Here is a 22536-nt window from a genome sequence, read left to right on the forward strand (position 1 = left end):
ACGTGACCGTTTAAGATAAGCGTCTCAGTCACCTGAACATCATTTGACCTGCTAAGATGAAATATAAATAAGGACAGCCAGAATTACAGAAACATATTTTAGTTCTTTTTCGCACCTGGCAACATCTCTACCTCACAGTAACAAGGTAATTGTTGCAGTGTTAGATATTACTGAGATATTTCTATATCCTAGCATAGTGTGCATGAATGCCAAATTGCAAAACCGCCTTTAAATTGTTTGGGACTTTAAGAGATAACATCGATTTTCTGGGATCTAATATTTGCTTTCAGATGCAACTTATTATTGTGGCAGCCTCTTTGTTCGCGGTAGCTCTTGCTCGCCAAGATGTTTACAGTGTCGAACTTGACAGCGAATGGGAAATGTTCAAGTCTGTCCACAAGAAGCACTATATCAATCAAGAAGAGGAACTTCACAGGTAAAGTTTGGTGTGAAATAATACCTCGCATTGTAAAAGACAATCGAAGACATATACATATATATTATTATAGATCTTTTAGACTGCCGTTGCCCTATACATTCTCTGAGAATTAACAAGTTGCTCAAGGAGTGAGATAGCTTTACCTAAAACGTAGCTGGGTTATCTTTTAAAAATCTCGATGTTCTCATCTTCAACAACTCTTACATTATTGTGTAACCGTTGCACTGTCAAAAAGGAAGGTTTCTACTATGTAATTTCTCCTGTCTTTAGTAGGTCAGTCTATATCTTGTGTATATTTTTCTTCACTCCTCTTCGAAATGACAGTATCAACACATTGCTGTCTAATTGCAGAAGAAAAATCTGGGAAGACCATATTGAACTCATTGCAAAGCACAACAGAGAATATGACATGGGACTTCACACATACACCCTGGGAATCAACGAGTATGCTGACATGGTAAGTACAGTACGGCCCCTCAAAGTACATTCGGATAGAAAGCTTCTGTTTGCTTATTACGCCTAACTGAATATCCAAATTACCAAACTGTTCCAGCCTTTGAATTCAATATCTGATGTATGAGAACAGAGCGGCTTTTTTTTAAAACTGATAACTGTGACTGATAACTTGGCTTCTTAAGAGCTAGGCCGTTTCCTCCCATACTTTTGTCAATATCACCAAAAATAACGGCAATACATAAAAGGAAATTCCATAGCTACCAACTGAAATAACAGAGACGCTCCCTTTACCCTTTTAACCCCGTTTTAGAGCAGTCGCAAAATCTACTGAGGCACTTGTCCGCTTTACCTGTCAAGGCCCATACTACATACTGATAACAGTTGCGCCTTTCTGCCCTTGAACAAGGTTAATGTACGAAGAGCCACCTTAAGTTAATAATTTAAAAGACAAACTGAAAATAGAATTTCAACTCGTGACCAGCCTCTTCATGTTTTAGGATAAACCATAAAAGCCTTGGTAATGGAAGGGAAAACTGTTTTTGATATTTTCTTAACCATATCCTTAGTTATTTCAAAGTGCACCAAATGATTATAGGTAATGCCAAACACGATGGAAATAATCGAAATGATAAATACTAAGTCCACAAAGAAATTGAAAACAAGACATAAGTTGGGTTGTAAATGAAATAATTCATGAGTTTCAGCTGATATAGTGAAAAAATATTAATAAACTTGTCCACTTCACACATTGCAATATACTAGTAATGAAGAGACTAACAGAAGCATCACTACAATGTCTTCATGGCTCTGATAATCTTCACTTATAAATTCGTTTTTTTTTTAATTTTCGTTACGTTTATTTCTAAGCTGTATCATCTATCCTCTCCTTCCTATTTCAGTTCTGTTATATGTTTATTTTGAATTCGTGCTGTAAGCTTATATCAACTACTTCTCATTAAAATATATTTCAGTCAAATGAGGAATTCGTGCAGACAATGAACCGCTATGTTATGTCCAACAGAACCAGCGGTAACGTGTTTCTGGCTCCAAGTCACGTACAGATCCCAAATGAAGTAGACTGGAGAAAGGAAGGCTACGTCACCGAGATAAAGAACCAGGGGCAGTGTGGATCTTGCTGGGCGTTCTCTGCCACCGGATCCCTGGAAGGACAGCATTTCAAGAAAACTGGAACCTTGGTATCTCTGTCCGAGCAGCAATTGATTGATTGTTCAAGGAATTACGGTGGGTATATACTGGGGTATTAAATAAGTGGGGATTTCTAATATTTCCCCGTTTGCATTAATTTTTGTTGGGAATAATATTTAAACGGTTTCTTCATTGATTTAAAAGATGAGGAACTTTTAAGCATACAGAAAGAATAATGTTTTTTACGATGATGTGAATATTTGATTCGAACTTACCTGTTTTTTATCTACATAGGCAATATGGGTTGCCATGGCGGTCTCATTGACACCAGCTACAAGTACATCAAGGCAAACGGTGGGATTGATACCGAGCAGTCTTACCCATACACAGCAGAGGTACTCTTTTTTTTTCATTTGAAATTTTAAGTTCCATGGCGTATCATCAAGTTACAATTTATCAAAACCTTCAAAGTTTTTCCCACTCATATCGATTCTTTTCTGTCTGTTAAATGTATTTATACTGCTCAGTTAGGGAACACTTGGTAAAGCAAAGAAGATAGGGAACTCTAAGAAAAGAAATCATTAAAATAGAACATTTACTGTTCAATAACTAAAAACGTAAAAATGATAATTGTCTTCCATCCCTTTCATTGAATCGTGCATTGTGTTTGGACTTTACTATCAGTAGGCGTTATGCAAATGAGCATAAAAAGGAAGTGGGGTCAAAAATTAAATTCACAGCGCTGAGTATCTTGTGGGTACGGTGCAATAAAGATTCTGACAAATTGATTTCATTAACAGACTGGTCCCAAATGCAAATTCACCACGGCAAATATCGGTGCAACATGCACTGGATACACCGACATCAAGAAAGGAAGTGAGACAGACCTGAAGTCTGCTGTCGCCACAATCGGGCCCATCGCTTCCGCTATGGATGCCAACCACGTTTCTTTCCAGCTTTACAAGTTAGTGCAAGTGTCAGTTTTGTATATCTCTTGATAAGGATGGCCTTTGTTATGTTTTTTTATCGTCTAATTTAAAAAAAAACATGTGTATCTGTTTAACTGAATTTAGCAAGATTGCAATGGCCCAGTTGCATTTATTAGTCAAAGTTCAACTCATGTAATGGGAAGGGGGGGGGGGAGGGAGTGCTTCATTTTTGGCACAGATTAGGTGACATGTGCTAAGACTTTTGGATGCTTCTTTAGTATTCTGGGTCGTCAATTGATTCCTTTTGTGTTTTCATTTTATTCTATTGATGATAACACATCGACCCCTTTTAAGATCAAAATCTTTGGAATTCTTAAAATATAACGCGCGCAAATATTTCTATAATCACTTTTCTTCCTGTTATGCTTTTTCTACCTTATTGATGGATTTGTTTGTTTCAGGAGTGGAGTCTACAATGAGCCTCGTTGCAGCAGCAGTAGCCTTAACCATGGTATTTTGGTGATCGGTTACGGAATTGATGGCTCCAATGATTACTGGCTTGTGAAGAACTGGTAAAATCACATCAATAAAGCCATATGCTATCATAACTTAAGATCTAATTTAAAGGGGGCGTCTCGATAGTCCGAAGGTTCATTGGTCCGAAGGTTCATTGGTCCGAAAAGTGGTAACATTTTCATCGATTTTTTAATCAAGGGTTCATTGGTCCGAAGGTTCTATAGTGAACATTTGGACCAATGAACCTTCGGACTATTGAACCTTCGGACTATCGCTACGGCCCCAATTTAAAATGTCCTTATGTAAACGCCACTGCTTCTTATAGTATTTGAATTAAATTACTTCATTGCATGATGCATATATCTTGCATCTTCCATGCAGAGCTAATTTTTTCAATAACAAATTTTTATACATGTTCAGAACATTGTTCTTACATTTTAATGTAAGTCTTACGTGTGTCATAACATAGTATTTTAATCACACAACCCTCGCACTTTCAACAGGATGCTTTTGACTTTTTCAGGTGGGGCAAGTCCTGGGGTATGGAGGGGTTCGCCATGATGAGCCGTAATAAGAAGAACCAATGCGGTATTGCCACCTCTGCTTCCTATCCGCTGGTTTAGATATTGGAACCTTTTGAATTGTGAACGTTGCAGTAGTGGGTTTGGATGGTTAATTCATTCGGAGAAAAACTTGTCTGTTAAGTCAACACATTGTGATTTAAAAAATTCTGAAAAAGAGATGGTGATGCACGCTTCGTCACTGATGTATAGGATTTGTAGAAATCATTGGTAGGCCTACTACATGTATGTACCGGGGTAGGTAGGCCCTACATGTACCTACGGTCGAAGAATTTGCTGCCTCAGCATCGTGTTACGTGCAGTCCTTGAACTGTTTGCATCTTCATAGCACAAATAAATCAGACAGATACTTTCACTGTTTTGATACTTGAATTATTGTTATTCTGATATATAAAAAAGGAAAATAAAAGTTCTATGATAGTTTCTCTTCTGTTGTTAAAAGTAACGGCAAATATATTCGAAATGCACAAAAGCACGAGGATTCCGAGAGCAGAATCGAAATATATGCCGAGGAAAATGCTGGGGGGGGGGGGAGTGTTAAAGATCATAAATTAATGTAAATAAATCCAAACATAGGGCCTTCCGACTAAAAAGAGGAAAGGTGTGGGGGTAATCAGATTGAGTAGGCCTAATGTATTAGGTGAAACTGCCGCCTGAGAGGCGACGGAGCTGGCACGTTAAGCTATCAAACTGTGCGGTGATTGTAAACATTCAGTTTTTCTTACCTAAGTGGTCAAAATCCTCATGTAGCCATTTGAAGTCACTTTCCTGTCTTTTCAGTTCTTAAACAAGCATTAGATTACAAATATCCGTGCTAGTATGAAATCATTCCAAATTTCATTCATTCCAAATTTTCGATGGAAGACATAGGGCCTATCTGGGGATCTAGAAAATTTGCATTACCAGTTTAAGCCCACGATACGCTATTCAATGGATTGACGTGAACAGTCAATACCACGACAGTCATGAATAATCTGAGGTTGAGAGTACTTCTCTTCAGGCGAGGAGTATGCTGAGAATGATCGATAAACCATCCGAGTCTAGGGGTGCATTCGCAGAGATTTAGATCGATCCAGAGATTTAGATTTAGATCGACCTAACTCCCTGGGGGTTCACGCTAAATTGCAGTCAGCCGAGCGCGCACCTTACAGCTTTTAGTAGGCGGGATAGACGCTTAAGCCGGCTAAGCTGACAATAATCTAGTGAGACTCCCCACAGGGATAGATCAATCTAAAATCTATGGGAATGGGATCTAGAAAATACTATAGGGCTATGGTACGGGAATATACATTTCTTAATTGTTTATTAACGCTGTCAACAAAAATGAAATGTTTTTATATTTATGTTGATGCCGAAAACCTTTAAAGTTTTTAGAACTTATAATAATTCAAGTCGTAACACTGCCTTTTATCTCACAAAAAAGCAATCCAGCAGCGAGTCGGAGAGTAGCCCCGCACTTGTAAGTCGACAAATCCAAACCAACGCCGTTTTTAATATAAATATGATTCAAACGACATTCACTTATCTCCTCGTGATGTCATTTTTTAAATTATGTGGTTCATGTCAGTCGATGTGCAAAGGATTGGATAGCATATACTGTTGCATGTTGAGATCCCTTTAGGATAAAATGGACGTATAGAGAGAGCGTATACATACGAGATTTTCGGGCGAAAATTTTTAATACCCAACGATCACAGTTTTCAAACTCTGAGATACCCGCTAGACACACAGTTTTAACATCGCTGTTTTTTCCTTACTTGGCTCGTGCCAAATGAATAGTTAATCACTCAACCTCCGGCACCAAAAAAGAAATATAACGTTCAAAATCACGTGGAACTAAAGGGATAACAACGTTTTGAAGAAAATCTTTATTTCACAATAAAACATTGTAAGCAAATCATAGTTCTAATATAATGTATTCTATTTTACCACAAAAACGGCAGTTAAAGCAAATATTCTGAAATCTGTGCTTGCTATCGGGCCGATGTGAATTTCATAGAAGCCTATACTCTGTAATAATCTCTTAAGAGAAAAAAAAAACAAACAAACACACTTTTTAGAAAAAAAACAGGAACTAACTTTGAATGTAGAAATGGATTCATTAACCACTGGTAAGTATGGGAAAATTGTTGTTTACCCCAGGGTAATTCATTTTTTGGCCAAAATGAACAGTTGTTATCTCTTAAAGTAGCTGATAACAATTTTGCCCCCTCTTAAACATAAAAAAGGATACCTATTTTCGGACCTTTATCATTCAATGAGAATGAGGAAGCTGTTGCTAAAATTTTAGAAAATTCCCTAGCGAAAAAAAAACTAAAAAGAACCATTTGTATGACCCGTAACATTGACCCCGTTAGATGGTTTTGAGAGAAAGATAATTTGTACAAATAAGATTTGTTTGTATTGCATAGATATGGTGTAACGTTTAAGATAAACGTCTCAGTCACCTGAACATCATGGGACCTCCTAAGGTGAAATATAAATAAGGACACCCACAATTAAAGAAGCACATTTTAGTTGCTTCACGCACCTGGCAACATCCCTACCTTACAGTAAGAGGGTAACTGCTGCAGTGTTAGATATTGCTGGGTTGTTTTCTATTTCCTAAGAGTGTACATGTACACCAAATTTAGATTAGCAAAACCGTCATATAATTGTTTGACTCTTCAAGAAAATAGCCTTTTCGACTTTTTGTGAAGTAAATCGGAGGTGCTCTGGCTGTCAACAGTCTTTTGCTTTATAGTCAAGCCTGAACGTCTTCACTACAATTACCGAATTTTTCACTCTAATATTTGCTTTCAGATGCAACTTATCATCGTGGTAGCCGCTCTGTTCGCGGTAGCTCTTGCTCGTCCCCATGTTTACAATGTCGAACTTGACAGCGAATGGGAAATGTTCAAGTCTGTCCACAAGAAACATTATATCAATCAAGAAGAGGAACTTCACAGGTAAAATTTGCTGTGAAATACTATTTTACATCTTAAAAGACAACCGTTGACATGATAATGTAGATTGCTTAAGATCTTTTTTTAGACTGACGTTGCCTTATATATTCCCTCGGAATTGACAAGTGGCTCAAGGAGCGAGATGTCGTGAATCTATCCTTATTTTGTCTAAAACGTCCCTGAGTTATGTTTTAAAAAGAGTGATAGCGTGTAAGAACATCTTAGGCTTCTACAATTATTGTGCAACCGTTGTACCGCCAAAAAAGTGACGTTTGTTTAAACACCTTTATTTATTATGTAACCGTTGCACTGTCAAATAGGAACGTTTCTACTATGTAATTACTCCTGTCTTTAGTAGGTCAGTCTATTTCTTGTGTATATTTTTCTTCATTCATCTTCCAAATGAAAGTATCAATACATTTCTCTCTACTTGCAGAAGACAAATCTGGGAAGACCATGTCGACCTCATTGCAAAGCACAACAGGGAATATGACATGGGACTTCACACATACACCCTGGGAATCAACGAGTATGCTGACATGGTAAGTACAGTACAGCTCCTCAAACTAAGACAGGATAGAAGCGTTTGTCAATTACTAAATATCCATTGGGGAAGGCAAAATGTCCCAGTTTTCGATTTTTTCTGTCAGTCCTTATTCAACATCACATATGAAGCCAATAATTAAGAAAATGTTCGTAGTTCCTTCCTGAAGTAATAGACACGCCCCCTTTACTCTTCCAAATTTAAGAGAAGCTGTGAACGAAGGCACTTGGCCGCTCTATCTGTCAACGCCATGCTAAATACTGATAACAGCCGCGTCCTTCTGCCCTAGAACGAGGTACATGCACGAACAGGCATCTTAAGTTAATCATTAAGAAAAACTGGCGATAAAGTTTCAACTCGTGACCAACCCCTTTAGGATAAGCCAAAATGCCTTGATAATGGAAGATAAATAGCATTTTAAATATAACCATTTCTTAGCCCATTTCCTAGTACACCAAAGACTTATACACTATGTATATATAATGTCAGACACGACACGATGAAAATAAAAACGACATGATAGATAAAAAGTCAACAAATATTTTGAAGACAAAACCGGCTCGTGAATTTCGGCTGATATTATCAAAACTTAATAACTATTTGTCCTCTTCACATTGCCAAACTTTCTATACGCGAAGATAGCACAATATACTAGTATTAGAGAGAAGAACAAAGCCGAACGGAATCATTCCAACGCTTAAATTATGCCTCTGATTATCTTCAGTTTTTCGTTTTTAGTTTCGTTACGTATATTTAAATTTTGTTCTGTATCATTTACGTCCTCCTTCCTTGTTTAGTTTCGTTATGATTCTTTTATATCCAAGCTGTTATCATCTGTGCAACCTCCTTTATTTGTTTAGTTGCCTTATGTTTACTTCGAATTCATGCTGTAACCTATATCAATTACTTCCTCATTTTAATATATATATATATATATATATATATATATATATATATATATATATATATATATATATATTTCAGTTAATTGCGGAGTATGCGCAGACAATGAATGGCTTGTTTAGTTATATGATGATTTTTATTTCGAATTCATGCTGTAAACCTGTATCAACTACTTCCTCGATAAAAATATTTCAGTCAACTGAACGTGAAGACATTGAATGGCTATGTAATGTATGGCTTGTTCAGTTGCGTTATGTTTATTTCGAGGAATTCAGACAACTGAGGAATTCATGCTGTAAGCCTATATGAACTACTTCCTCATTTTAAAAAAATATATTTCAGTCAACTGAGGAGTTTGTGCAGACAATGAATGGCTATGTAATGTCCAACGGTACCAGCGGTAGCGTGTTTCTGGCTCCAAGTCACGTACAGGTCCCAGATGAAGTAGACTGGAGAAAGGAGGGCTACGTCACCGAGGTTAAGAACCAGGGGCATTGTGGATCTTGCTGGGCTTTCTCTACCACCGGCTCACTTGAGGGACAGCATTTCAAGAAAACTGGCACCTTGACTTCTCTCTCGGAGCAAAATTTGGTTGATTGCTCCAGGAAATATGGTACTAATAAACCAACCATTTCAGTATTATTTACTGCCATGCAATTTATATAACTTTTCTTGGGGACCTATTTAATAAATTATTTTTGGTGACCTATTTGTAAAATATAACACAAATTTTTATGCGCTCAAACTAATTTTTTGATTCCATACTCTTTTGTCGTTTGTCTTCTACGCGAACTTTATAGAATATTTAATACTTTAACTTTGTATAAGTTCATACGGAACTGAGGTGGGTCAAGAAAAGAATGTGCACCTTAATATAAATCATGTAGGGCTAATAGGAAAAATGACTGTTGAACATTTTGTCTCCTCTCTCCAGCTGTGCTAGACACGACCGAATGATATATATATATATATATATATATATATATATATATATATATATATATATATATATATATATTTATATCAGTCAACTGAGGAGTTTGTGCAGACAATGAATGGCTATGTAATGTCCAACGGTCCAAGTATATATATTGAAAAACATTACTTTATAACTACAGGCAACATGGGATGCAAGGGAGGTCTGATGGACAATGGTTTCAAATATATCAGGGACAACAACGGCATCGACACCGAGGCATCCTACCCGTACACAGCAAAGGTGAGTGTCGTGGCGAAAGTGGATGGTACCATTGAATACAAGGTCTTTAGTCAAATACATGCATATATTATAATTCACTCAAAACCATAAGCATTGTATTCGACGATGCAATCCAATAATCCCGTACAATTCCATCGGCCAACCTATTTTCAGAAGTGAATGATTTAGCATTTGAAATTGACATCTGTTTTGTTAATTGGCCAGCATACAATAACTAATAGATGTTTTAATATAGATATCTGTACAGAATAACTAGAATTACACTGATAAGTAAATAGACATAGTGAAACCCCAAAGACAGAAGGAAGGATTAGATAAACATAATACAGAATGTACACATGGGAAATTAGTGCACACACATATACAGTGTGAACTATACAGGGGTAGTATTCCATGATTATACAGATGCCTTCTTGTATTTCCAGACTGGGCTGTTTTGCCGTTTCAGAACAGCAAGTGTTGGTGCAACATGCACTGGATACACCGACATCAAGAGGGGGAGTGAGTCCGACCTCCAAGCCGCTGTTGCCACAGTTGGGCCGATCTCTGTCGCAATTGATGCCGGCCACAAATCTTTCCAGCTTTACAAGTAGGTGTAGTAGTAGTAGTAGTAGTAGTAGTTGTAGGTTATTTACCGTGACATTCTTGTCATAGGTGCGGTACAACAATTTACAGCATAATAATGTTAATCACAATAAAATAAATAAATGAGAAATGAAGATAATACAATACCAATACGTCAAATATAATATCTAAAATCTTCCATATATATGTAGTTCTTAACATGTAATTTCCCTGCGCTTGCAGGCCTCTAATAAAAATTTCCCGAGATTTCTATTTTCTGTTAGGTTGCGACTTCCAAATAACAGTATTATTTAAAAACCGAGGGCTTTTTCCAGTAATATTTTTTAAATATATTTGCTTCTCAAGTCACTATAATATGGGCAGATAAAGACAAAATGAAACTCATCCTCTATATCATTTCGGTCACATAGTATACATTTTCATCTTCTTTCGGAACACTGCGGTATCTCCCCTTTTCAATCATGAGTTTATGATCTGACATTCTAAACTTACATATGATTTATAGGTGTATAGTTTGCATTTGTCTATTGCTATTACTATCAGTTTAATCACCCCTATGTCTATTTTACCATTGGTTTCGTAGGTTAAGAATATAATATTTATTCTTTATTCTAAATGCAAAAAATTTATTCTAAATGCAACAGCATAGCCATATTATAAGATATATTTTGTATGCAGAGCATTTCTGACCTTCACATATTTTTCTCTCTCGTTTGTTGCCTTGTCAAAACTACTTTCCATTATTTTATAAAGGAGAGGAGTATACAGCGAAGGTGCATGCAGCAGCAAAAAGCTTGACCATGGCGTGCTTGTCGTTGGTTATGGCACAGACAATGGACAGGAATATTGGCTGGTTAAGAACAGGTAATATATAGTTAACCTGGTTATCATGCCATTCCATGTCATTCCAATGGTTTGAAGGGTATTGCTTGTCATCTTACTTAATTTAAATGTTAAACTTACCAATTGTGCATTGCTTTTTACTTTTATTAAAATACCTTTGCAAGCCTTCCGTTCTCATGTTGTAGTAGTAGGTATACCTGTGCGCTTTGAATGAAACTTCAACTGGATGCACTGAAATATACACTTTGATTTATGTTTTAGCGCTGCAAAGAAGGGAACACGCCATTTTGAAAATTCATAGTTATTATTATTATTTTCCAATTATTTTAATAATTACACGATATAATAAAAGATAATTTTTCTAGTGAAATGGCAGTTGAAGAATTAGCCATCTTTTCATTTTTTTTTCAGTTGGGGACCTTCGTGGGGAATGGATGGCTACGTTGAGATGAGCCGAAATAAGAACAACCAATGCGGCATTGCTACCCAAGCCAGCTATCCTTTGGTTTAAAACGGAACTTGTTCAGAACTGATGGTGAAAGACAGTGAATCAAATACATTTTGAAAACCTCAAGATTTAGAAACATTGGAGAGAACATCAAGGCCCTGCAGAAATGACAACATGCTTTTGATACGTATTGTTGCCGATGGAACATAAACACACATTTTAGATCAAACCACGATAACAAGGACCATCATCTTATCGGGAAAAAAATGTCGAACTTCATTCCAAATCATTATGCGTTTAAAGTCATTCAAGATTTTTATTATTTATCTTATGAGACAATTGTCATGAATAAAACCCATGTGGTTCTGCCGCAAAATTTTTGCCATGATTTTTCAAGTACATTCTAAGCAGTTCTTTTGATAGCATATATTGTCTGTTGTGTTGACCAAATTTGTCTTTTCCCTTTTATTGTGTTATTTAATTGTTTATATTTCATTAAAGATCGTGAAAGAAATGACCTTGCCTTTTTTATGTTTGTTTCGTTTAAAAAGGAAAATAAGAGACCATTATACCAGTATAACAGATTTATTAAATAAAAACCCATTCTAAATCGAACTAAACGTTGGCAAAGTGAATAATCGAAATGTCACAGACATTCCTGTATGTACCTTATATTTGCTGGTATCATTTTCAGCAGAATGATGTTCCTCGTTCATAAATCAACAAAAACTCCCACGTCAAAATCCCACTGACACAGGATTTAAGGGGTGCATACTTAGTTCGTCTCTGCTAGCGTTTCATATGGGGTTTCTTATTTGGAATAGGTTCCATATGATGCAATAGCGCACTGGTTGCCCCTGTTTCGGGACATGTAGATGTATCCTTGGACTCCCCATCTGGTGCTCCAGCTGAAAAAAAACATTCATACCGTTCAGGTTTACAATCACTCTCTTGATACAGATGGAGACCGGTGAATGTTACTCATAACATAAAAGATAAGCAATTAAGGGAAAAAGAAAAAGTAGACCTCAGTGGTTTTGGATAAGGTATTCCTCGGCCATGAAGGGATTCATACTGCAATGTCCAAGAAATGTAAATGTAGCGCGAATTGTATATCTATAATCAAAATATACACGTACCTGTTTTTCACCAACCAGTAAGCTTGTCCACTCATGGTTCCATAGCCAACGGCCAACACGCAATGGTCAGTGCGGTGAGTGCAAGCTGGTTCATTGTAAACTCCACCTCTGAAATTGAAAATAAAATGATGGAATTTTTCCGATAATATATAAGTGACAACCTTTTTTAAGCATTTGTTTCCAACATAACTTAAAGCGTATAACAATAATTGTTTTTGGCTCAGATTTAATATACAAAATTTTCCTTAATTTAAAAAAATAATGAAAATTAAAATAATGAGCCATGCAATTCTTTTTATATTCATGTTAAACTTTCCTTTGTTGCTAATTTATTTGCATTCACGATAATATATAATCATATACTGGTCCATTGGAAATACCATTATATGCGTAATATATCGTTATCTCTGCTCACTTGTATGAGCCAAAAGAGCGGTGTGATGCATCAATGCAGACAGAGATTGGGCCTACGGTGGCTACGGCAGACTGGAGGGAGGACTCGCTCGCGGGAACGTGCACCACGCCGGAAGTGGTGTATCCAACGCCACTTTTGCTGAAGTGGCAACTGCCGTCCTACATAGAAATCAGAGGTGCTAGTGCAATATGTCGTTGAATCTGTTTTTATCTTTACTCATATATCATTTTCTTGACTTCTCGGCCTACAGACAATGTACAGAGGGCGTTAATCTGTTTAACTGTGAGTTTGATTATCCTAAAAAAATTTAGATTCTTGTTCTAATCCACTGTAGCCCTATTTTAATTAAAATTTTTGCCTTAATTTAAAATTGATTGATTACCTTCATCAATACAGCGCTTTCTTTCCTTCATTAATATAAATAACTAGGGATAAAATTAAACAGTTCTAAAATGAGTAAAACCATCTCTTTATTTCGTATCAAATAGCACACCAAAATATAGAGATTAATACAACCGAATATGTATGACTGACAATTAATGAGTGACAACTATGTATAATATGGGTTTGTGAACAACCTACCCTGCCGGTGTAGCGGTAGGCAGTTTCGGTGTCAATGCCGCCGTTTTTAGCCACATATTGGATAGCAACGTAAGGCCAACCGCCATTGCAACCACCATCACCTAGACAAAGCCAGCAGAAAAATTATGGTTAATTTCAGATTATATTTTAAAGAAAGTAAACAAACTAAGATATATGATTTTGAATATCAACATCAAGGCTTTATTCAAATATATAATTTTTAACGATATTTCCTTGATATTTTGCTTTGTTTCATCGAAATTATAATTATCCCATTTGCACTAAGATGGAATTAATAAGTAGGCCTAAAACCGCTGCAAAAACATAGTAATTTTACATGGGCGTGAATACGACAAAAATGTCCGTCTGTTTATTTCTTGTATGTGTGTATGTCTTTACTTAAAATAAAGGCTTGATTCTATACCATTCACGATCAGATCTGTTTTCTTAAACCTTCGCATTTTACTCTCTAATACTGGGTTCTAAATGAGAATATTTAATATGAATGAAATGAAATTTAAAAAAAATATGACAATAATTCATTCCATTGCAAGGCGTGCAGCTTTGATGTTTACACATATGCCGTGTCACGTAACTAACTATACAAGCAATTTCAAATGTTTAATTTTTCGTGGAAAATTTTGGTAATTGCAGTTCAATAGGACAGTGTTGGTTAATGCTAGGAAAGTATCCTTAATAAAACAGGGGTACTTTCGTACTCATCCCACTCCCCATTTTAACACCTATGTACCACATCTTTGAATATACATATAAGCAATGCTCACGTTTGTCACAGTCCACCAATTGCTGCTCTGAGATAGAGACTTTTTTATGTTTCCTTAGATACGACTGTCCCTCCATGGTGCCTGTGGCGGAGAAAGCCCAGCACGACCCACACCCACCCTGGGGATAAAAAAGCAACAAAGTCTGCTGTTAACGATTCATTGTGAAACATACATATAAGTTTCGATAGAGTATATATATATATATATATATATATATAGAGAGAGAGAGAGAGAGAGAGAGAGAGAGAGTACACTCCTATAATAAAGGTAAGCAGCTTTAACAACGGTGGACCCACAGAAAAAAAGGAATAAAGAGTAAAACGAGACAAATTCACGACAAAATTTCCAACCCTGTGCTCCCCATCCCATGGCAAAATTGCCATCTTTTGCCGTTTTAAATTTGCCAAGTGAAGGAAGTTAAAAAGCTTGTCCTTCAGCAACCCCCCCCCCCCTTCCCAGCAGAAACCTGTGTGAAGTACACGTGAAATGTCCAGAAATGTTCTTTCCTCGCGCGCTTGCTTTTCATGCAGTTTCTCACTGGTTTGTGCAGCGTCACGAAGACGAAATTTATCATGATGCTGCCACGGGGAGTGGATCCACTCCTTTGGCCGAAACTAAACCATTGATGAAATGCGTTTGGGTTCAAATAATCTTACGCAATATTATAACCACTTTTAATGGAACTATGAAAAGAAAAAAAACTACTTAAAATTATTTATCTAGCGACCGTGCACATATTAGCATATGATACGGAATATAAAAATATTCCTTCCATTACCTGATTCTTGACCGGGGTGACGGCACCTTTTTGTCTCCAGTCCACTGTGGAAGGTAGTTCAACGTTCAGGGGCTCCTGAAACCATTCCATACCATCGTAGGTCAGGTTCTGTGGCATAACTGCGCCGTTCATCTTCCTAACTCTTTCCTGTTGTGTCTGAATGATAGAAGAAAAAAATCGTAGTGTTGCCCATTAGTCATCACTTTCATATCTGTAAGGAAGATACAATGACACTTCGATATACATTGGACATAATACACTGCTCCATCCATTAGGGAAGTAATAGCTTGTCTTTAAGGATAAATAATAAAAAATCAGATCTAAATGTAAACTTCATAAACATATAAAGAGAGTGAATTCCACTGTTGAAGAAATAAGGTGAGAAGGAGATTTCGATATTGTAAGTCATGAGTTTCATACGGCTGGTCTTGCATACAACAACATCTATCAAATGTCTAACTTACCATGTCAGAAAATTGGTTGATTCCCACCCAGTAAGTGTGGACTCCCATGTCGTATTCCCTGTTATGTTTGGCCACCCATTGCACCGAGTCCTCCCAGAGATTTCTTCTGTAACAGTCTTCAGTTGGGGTCTCGTAAACTTTGTTGTGGAATTTTTTGTATACTTCCCATTCGTCGTCCAACTTCTGGTTGCATTTGCAAGCCAGAGCGACTGACGCGCAGGCAAGCAGAACTAAATATTTCATCTGGAGGAGAAAAACATGAAAATCACATTGACGTGCGAACACTTTGGAAAACAGGGACAAAACAAGTGGATTCAGATGTGGTCTTGTAGCTGCTTAAATGAAAGCTCATGTATGACTTCCTATCTGTCGCCAAGAGTACTGTAATGTACTGTAATTGTATGTATATCTGTGAAAAGTAAGGAGTAATAAGTGGAAAATAGATCATACAATACATTTATCTAAAGTAGGCAAATTTACGTTCATAAAATACCATTGATTGAACCTAAGAAATGTATTTTACACTGAATAAACGATTTCGACTGAATCAATGAAGCGGAACAAAGTGTGCTGGTCTACACCAAAAGTATTACAAGAGGTGTTTCTAAGGTAAAAGTAAACTGTACCTTGGGAACGTCTACTCTTCGCCACAGTCCAGTCCAATTGAAACCAATCAGCTAAACTAAGGGATTTATATCATCCTCTGTATCAGCTGCACACGTTCCTGGTTGGTTCTTATCAAAATCATGCGACTCGTCATTGTAACATGATGTGGTTAAACGCACACTTTTTACCTTGTCATCAATATCAGTATCATCCCTTGTCAGCTGAACCTGGTGACTTTCCGTATAATGACACGGAGGGGGGGGGGGGGAGAGTGGGGATTGCATTGATAGTTTTTTTTTTTTTTTTTTTTTTTTTTTTTTTTTTTTTTTTTGCAGTATACTTGCAGTTTGAAATGTGTGGTATTTAATCGTTTTCTTACTATTACTAGGTCACAACATATACTGTAAGGGATATGTACTGTCACTGCACGGTCAAACTGATAAAAAATGGCTGTATCATTGTAATGATATCATAATAATCTTTTCATAAATAGTTTTGGAAGCTAAATTAAACCACCGTGTTCTACATGTGTTACAAGTTAGATAAAATATTGTCATTACGGTGACGAGTTTGATCAATGGTGGTTTACATGATATGAATAGAGATGCATGAAAATTTGATACTCGTGTGAGCACATTGCGCGCTCGTCTCTTTCTATTCATTTAACTAATAATAACAGACACAGGCATAGGCGGTACTAAATGTGTTTATTTTAATTGTAATTAAATGCAAGTGTATTTGTAGTGTCATGTTATGCATAAAAAGAACTAGGGGTGACCATTAGCCCCCGCCACATACAGTATGACCTGTCAACACTCGGGAGTTTCGCGATTTTGGGACATATCTCCCGATCTCCCGATCTATCTCTCTTTTCTCTTGATTTCGTTAGAAATGAAAGAGAGACTCCATTCACGAAAACGAGCCGTCACATGATTTCTTTCTTAGTTTCATTTAAGGAGGGTAGTAATTGCGGTAACAATGAGGAAATGGCAAAGACAAAACCACGTCCGATTTTTGTATTTGTACCATCATGACCGTTGTCATGGGACGAAGCTTGATCCGAAAGGAACCGAGATACCGAACATTTAAACCGCGGGCATTGTTTGTATTAATTGTTTTAAGGGTAGACTTCCTCAGTTAACGTTAAAATGAACACCATCTGGCCCAGCTGAGAAAGCGGACCTTCTCCCGAACTTCCTGGCTACGGGCCTGCTTATCCATAATACTTTGGATATTTTTTGTCTTTTCTCCAAGTTTTGGTAGCTGCATGAGGGAATCTGACTCATGATCTGAAAAGCAGAAGAATAAGTGTCTCATTAAACAGAGGTGGTTACGTGATAAATTTAGGAAACAATCCTCTCTGCTGCACAAAAAAGTAGCTTTTTAATCTTCAAAGTGTTTTCGGTTTTGCTTAAATGAAAAAAAAATTTTTGAACAAATTCTATTTGTGCTGCTTTGAACATTATATGTGTGGACAGTGGTAAAGAACTAAACTGCTTTTTAACCTAGCAATGCCGGTCAGTAAATTTGGAGACAAAAATATGAGAACAACAAAGCATTTTATTTGTTTACAAATATACTATCAAATGCGACTGTCATCTGCCAGTGTCTTAGACACCATGCATTCACGTGCCTATCTCAAGGCTCAGACACACCTAGCGTAAATTGAGTATCGATGTACATGTATTTGTATGGTTTATGATTGATTCAGTTTTGTCGGTATATGATAAGTCTCACAGGTTTTGGCCAATGATAAACGCAGGAGTGATTACTACTCATTTATTTAAATGAGGTCTCCTTATATAAGCTGACGTTATGAGTTACTATTCATTCAGCCAAGAGTCAAACTAGTTAACGTGTATAGTGTATAATGACCATTGTTGTTTCTATTTTCTGGGTGTTAGTTTTTGATATTATTTTTCTCATATACTGTTGGAAATGTGCGCAAAAGATTTGTTAAAATATGTTATTGCATTGGTGCGAAAATTACAATAAAAGCCACAGGGTGTTTACACGCTTACTTCAGTTTGGCTTCTGTGGCAAATACTACAAGTTTTAATTGTTGTTTTTTATTTATTTGAATCAAGAGTGAAGAGTTTACAAATTATTTATGTTCGTTTGAATAGACGAATAAGAACACAATACGTTAAATCGGTTATAAGCACAATTTTGAAATAACCCTTTTCCAGCGTATGACAAAAACATATAAGAGACGTATGAACATTTTTACAATTCTCAAAAATCATTTTTATCTCCCTCCAGAACACCTCGAGTATAAGTGAGAGGTTGTTCAAGACATAAATCGCGAGAAGGTGGCAGTGTGTTATTTGACATTCAGACCGAGAACAAGCAATCGCAATTCACCTAAAACACCCTTCAAACCGAATAAAGCGTATATCGCCACGATCACATAACATCTATTCCATTCACTAACCACGCCAGTATCTTACAGTAATCACTCGGCGTATGTTTATAGCCAGCTACCCTAAGATTCAGATAGTGATGGAAACTTACTCTGTTATCGGCAAATCTCTGCCGTTTCAAGTAGTAGAAACGGGAGGGAGTTGCTGGTCATGAAGGCTACCTTCATGCAGTTCTGGAAACTGCAGAGGCTTGTAATATAGTAATGTGTCATATAATAATAATAATAATAATAATAATAATAATAACAGCAACACACTAAAAAAGGTTCGCTTTCCTGTAAACTCTTTAACTCAGGGTGTCCACATCTTGAGCGGATAATAACCTGTCTACCTTCGTACAATGTGCACTGGAGTACTGATAACTGTTACACACTAATTGCGTAGATGACTGTTCTCGTTTGCGCCTTGTCAAAAAGCAGGGCTTTATGTTCAAGCTGCAATCATTTCCATGTGTTTCACAAGAAAAAACGTCGTAAGAGTTTCGGATTTGTACCTGCGCTGCATCCCCTTGTATTTGCCCATACTCTGTTACTAGAGAGACACGAATCCGTGTCCACACATCTCAATAAGTGGAGACTATAGGTAAAGATACGATGTCGATCTTCCAATAGAAAAGCGCGCCATTGTAAACGACATCTTCTCCAAACGAAGACGGAACTTATTTCACTTCGTAGATTATTGCAACACTCTTATATTGGTAAGTGGTAACTCAAATGTAACTTTGATCATTTTCAAAGGATGCAGTTAGTCAAAGAGAATATACCTCCAGTATTCTGGTAGATATGTAACTCAATTTTCTATGGCAATAATCAAAAGGCCTTGGTGAACTGTATTCGAATATGAAGTTTCGCTCTTCCTATAATCGATATTAGTTAGATTGTAGTTTTGGTTTTGGTCAAAGGGGTGAGTTTTTAACGGGTCTTCTTCAACACAGAAATAATTATCTTAATTGAGACCTTATGTAGAAAGTGGCGATTTTGGTCTTGCCTTTGGTCAAAAGGATGAATTAACAAATTCTTGGTCAGTCCACAGCTGTCACAGAAGGTCATTACGTACATAGGCTACCTGACCGGCTTCCAAACTATTTTAAAATAGTATAAGTGCTTCAGTTGTTTGGCTTGGTTCAATAGCTGACTCCACTCTGTTGTTTATCTTTGATGTACAGCTTGACAGGTTTCTAACTTTCATTTAATAAAAGCACTTTAAAAAACAGTTAAAACTTCACCAGGTATCTGATCAGAGGGGCGGAAAAGGTCTGCTACGCAACGCTGCACCGGCTAGATAACATACCGTAAAGAGATGCACCTTCATAATTACTGAGTGCTCAGCGAAATCTTCATTATGATCCATATGTTAAGTAATGAATATTTATATTATTTATATTATCTTGATCCATATCTACCTAACAGAATGTTGAGGTCAGGATGTAAAAGAGGAGTCCTTATTCAGTTTACTGGTATAGATGGTGTCCTCATTCCATTCATTGGCATTGTTAGGAAGATCGTTCCGGATCCGCTTGGGCTTATAAATCTGACTGTATTCAAGTACGGAGTCGGGGGTTGAGCAACGTTGACAGCTGGCTGCATATGGATGTTATTTGTTGCAAAAATCATGTTGTCTTGTCGCATCCTGTCGGCACTTTTTTCTTTTCCTTTAGTACATGTAAGACTGACTTTTCTTTTAGTACTTTTATGCGCTCACTTTTTACATTGATGATTACACCCGTTTGTGTTTTCATAGCATTCACCTTCTCTTCTACTAAAGTTGAGATGTCTCTTTTAAAACCGTTTGAAACTGGCTATTTATCTAATATAACATCAAAATAATTCTTATGCGATCCCTTCGTATTTATCAACCCCTTGCTGTTATTTCTAAATTCATTTATACTATTAAATGTGTACAATTGTTCTACAATTGCTGTATAATTCTTGCTAATCGACTTACCCATTTTGGCATGACACGTGATTTTTATTGTCGTACATGTAAAAAATTGCAAAAATGTTTCTACGAGTATACTTTCCCTATGTGAATTTTAAAACTCTTTCTTACAGAATACTTGGGCGTGGTATAAACCTCCGCCATGGATGCTGGTGAAGCTAACGTGACTCTGGCATCTTATGACACAACCGAGAAATCCACCGACGCCCTGAAGATCAACGGGAGTAATGAGACAACGACTTACTACTACTATCAGTCATCGTGGTACAAGCCTATGGTGGTGACAGCGTTTATCTTGCTAATGACATTAATATGTGTTGGGAACGCCCTGGTGCTCGCTGCGTACTGCAAAGCTCGCAGGCTGCGGACCAGAAGCAATTTGGTGATGATCCAACTTCCGGTGACAGATTTCATTGGCGGCCTTTTGTTAGTGTTTCACATTGTGACATTCTTGGTTTTCGACACTATTAAGTGGCTGTACCTGTGTATCCTGAGATATTGTCTGACGATTTTTCCGGGTATGGCGACAGTGTTTGCCTTGCTGATGATCACTGTTGAGAGATACTACGCCATTCTGCATCCTCTGAAACACCGACAGCGGCACTATGCAAAATGGTCTTTAGTCATCGGCCTTTCGGTCTGGATACCCTCTTCATTCGTCGGCCTTATTCTTCCATTCGTTTGGCACAAAGACTGGTCCTATGACAAAGATAAAGATTGCGAAATGTCGTTAGTTCTTCCAGAACACTATTTAGGCAGTTTACTTTGCTCCGGCTTCACCATTGTTGCCTCTTGTATCGTCTATATGTACATCAGAATAGAGAGAGCTGTTCGCCAGTCAAACTTTACAGTCAAAGAAAAGGACGTGAAACTGTCAAAAACTGTGGTATTAATCCTTGCATGTTTTTTCACGTGTTGGGCTCCCTTGATAATAATGCTGGGTGTATTTAGTTCTCCTCTTATTCAATACACGCCGACAACAATAACTATTCGATTCTTCCTGATGAACTTGGCCACATTGAATTCCGCCCTAAACCCGATCATATACGCAATTCGGCTACCAGAGTTTCGGAAAGCAATTTGGGAAATGGTCACCGGTAGAAAACCTATGAGAAGGAACACAGTCAGCTCTTCTGACTGTTATTCCACCAGTAATACAAGAACTAGGTCGTCCGTTCGTTCTGATATTGTTTAGGTATGATATTGATTAGAACTATTATATACACGCAAGTCTATATGATAATTAAGAAATAGATATTCGAAGAACAGATACAAAGCATGGTGTTTAGAGCTAAATTAAAAGTAAAGGGCTATTTTCAACTGGTTGGCTTCTTTATTGTAAAGAAAAACTTGAGTTTATTTCATAATCTCAGACATTTTTATAACTCTGATATTGCGTTCCTTTGATATAAATCGTTGATAAATAGGCCCTTTATTGAATGTTAGAAATAGTAATAACAGTTAAAGTTGATGATTCATTTATTTTTCTATAATAGCATAAAGTGAAGTTTGTTAATTTTGAGCTATTTGTAGTTCAATAAATATATATATAAAACACTTGTATGCAACGTGCGTTCACCCCTGGCAAGGGCAAATTATTGTTTGATGAATACATTCAAGTGTGAGAAAGTTTATACTAAATTAGTTCGGATTTAGTAAGAACAGCTCTGGGTGTTCTAAGGTTTCTAACACCCCATTTCCATAGATTAGATCTACCTACTTTAGATCGACCTAACTCCCTGGGGGTTCACGCTAAATACATGTAGCTGTCAGCCGGGCGGACACGAAAGTTAATTACCCCCTTACAGCTTGTAGTAGGTGAGACGGACATTTAAGTCGGATTATCTGAAAG

At 37.0% G+C, this 22536-nt stretch overlaps 4 protein-coding genes across 8 annotated transcripts; 3 read left to right on the forward strand and 1 right to left on the reverse strand.

Annotated features, from left to right (window-relative positions):
* LOC106177017 (procathepsin L) lies at positions 1 to 4487 on the forward strand. Of its 2 annotated transcripts, none has more exons than XM_087005984.1 (8): positions 1 to 145; positions 291 to 436; positions 764 to 896; positions 1867 to 2137; positions 2336 to 2436; positions 2842 to 3005; positions 3432 to 3542; positions 4010 to 4487. In XM_087005984.1, exons 2-8 carry the CDS (start codon positions 291 to 293, stop codon positions 4107 to 4109), a joined length of 1026 nt encoding a protein of 341 aa, XP_086862110.1. In that variant the 5' UTR covers positions 1 to 145; the 3' UTR covers positions 4110 to 4487. The 2 variants fall into 2 exon arrangements, with proteins under 2 accessions (XP_086862110.1, XP_013415102.1); XM_013559648.2 differs by having other exon boundaries at positions 791 to 896.
* A 2009-nt stretch (positions 4488 to 6496) lies between these two features.
* Positions 6497 to 12068, forward strand: LOC106177016 (cathepsin L-like). Of its 2 annotated transcripts, none has more exons than XM_013559645.2 (8): positions 6497 to 6627; positions 6870 to 7015; positions 7449 to 7554; positions 8802 to 9072; positions 9578 to 9678; positions 10104 to 10267; positions 11017 to 11127; positions 11518 to 12068. In XM_013559645.2, exons 2-8 carry the CDS (start codon positions 6870 to 6872, stop codon positions 11615 to 11617), a joined length of 999 nt encoding a protein of 332 aa, XP_013415099.2. In that variant the 5' UTR covers positions 6497 to 6627; the 3' UTR covers positions 11618 to 12068. The 2 variants fall into 2 exon arrangements, with proteins under 2 accessions (XP_013415099.2, XP_013415101.2); XM_013559647.2 differs by having other exon boundaries at positions 6514 to 6619.
* Positions 12069 to 12120: 52 nt separating this feature from the next.
* On the reverse strand, positions 12121 to 16488 carry LOC106176987 (cathepsin L-like peptidase). The gene is made up of 8 exons (XM_013559595.2): positions 16344 to 16488; positions 15718 to 15960; positions 15254 to 15409; positions 14476 to 14593; positions 13691 to 13791; positions 13109 to 13266; positions 12694 to 12801; positions 12121 to 12462 (listed from the first exon to the last, which is right to left on the reverse strand). The coding sequence occupies exons 2-8, from the start codon at positions 15958 to 15960 to the stop codon at positions 12366 to 12368; spliced, it is 981 nt and encodes a 326-aa protein (XP_013415049.1). The 5' UTR covers positions 16344 to 16488; the 3' UTR covers positions 12121 to 12365.
* A 2652-nt stretch (positions 16489 to 19140) lies between these two features.
* On the forward strand, positions 19141 to 22247 carry LOC106176986 (mu-type opioid receptor). 3 transcript variants are annotated; one of them, XM_087005982.1, is made up of 2 exons: positions 19141 to 19443; positions 20798 to 22247. In XM_087005982.1, the coding sequence occupies exon 2, from the start codon at positions 20827 to 20829 to the stop codon at positions 21877 to 21879; it is 1053 nt and encodes a 350-aa protein (XP_086862108.1). In that variant the 5' UTR covers positions 19141 to 19443; positions 20798 to 20826; the 3' UTR covers positions 21880 to 22247. The 3 variants fall into 3 exon arrangements, with proteins under 3 accessions (XP_086862108.1, XP_013415048.1, XP_086862109.1); XM_013559594.2 differs by having other exon boundaries at positions 19141 to 19328; XM_087005983.1 differs by lacking the exon at positions 19141 to 19443 and adding an exon at positions 19456 to 20408.
* Positions 22248 to 22536: the final 289 nt, after the last annotated feature.

The sequence above is a fragment of the Lingula anatina genome, chromosome 2 (assembly GCF_051362555.1).
Source record: "Lingula anatina isolate TDL-2025a chromosome 2, LinAna3.0, whole genome shotgun sequence".
Taxonomy (NCBI): Eukaryota; Metazoa; Brachiopoda; class Lingulata; order Lingulida; family Lingulidae; genus Lingula; species Lingula anatina.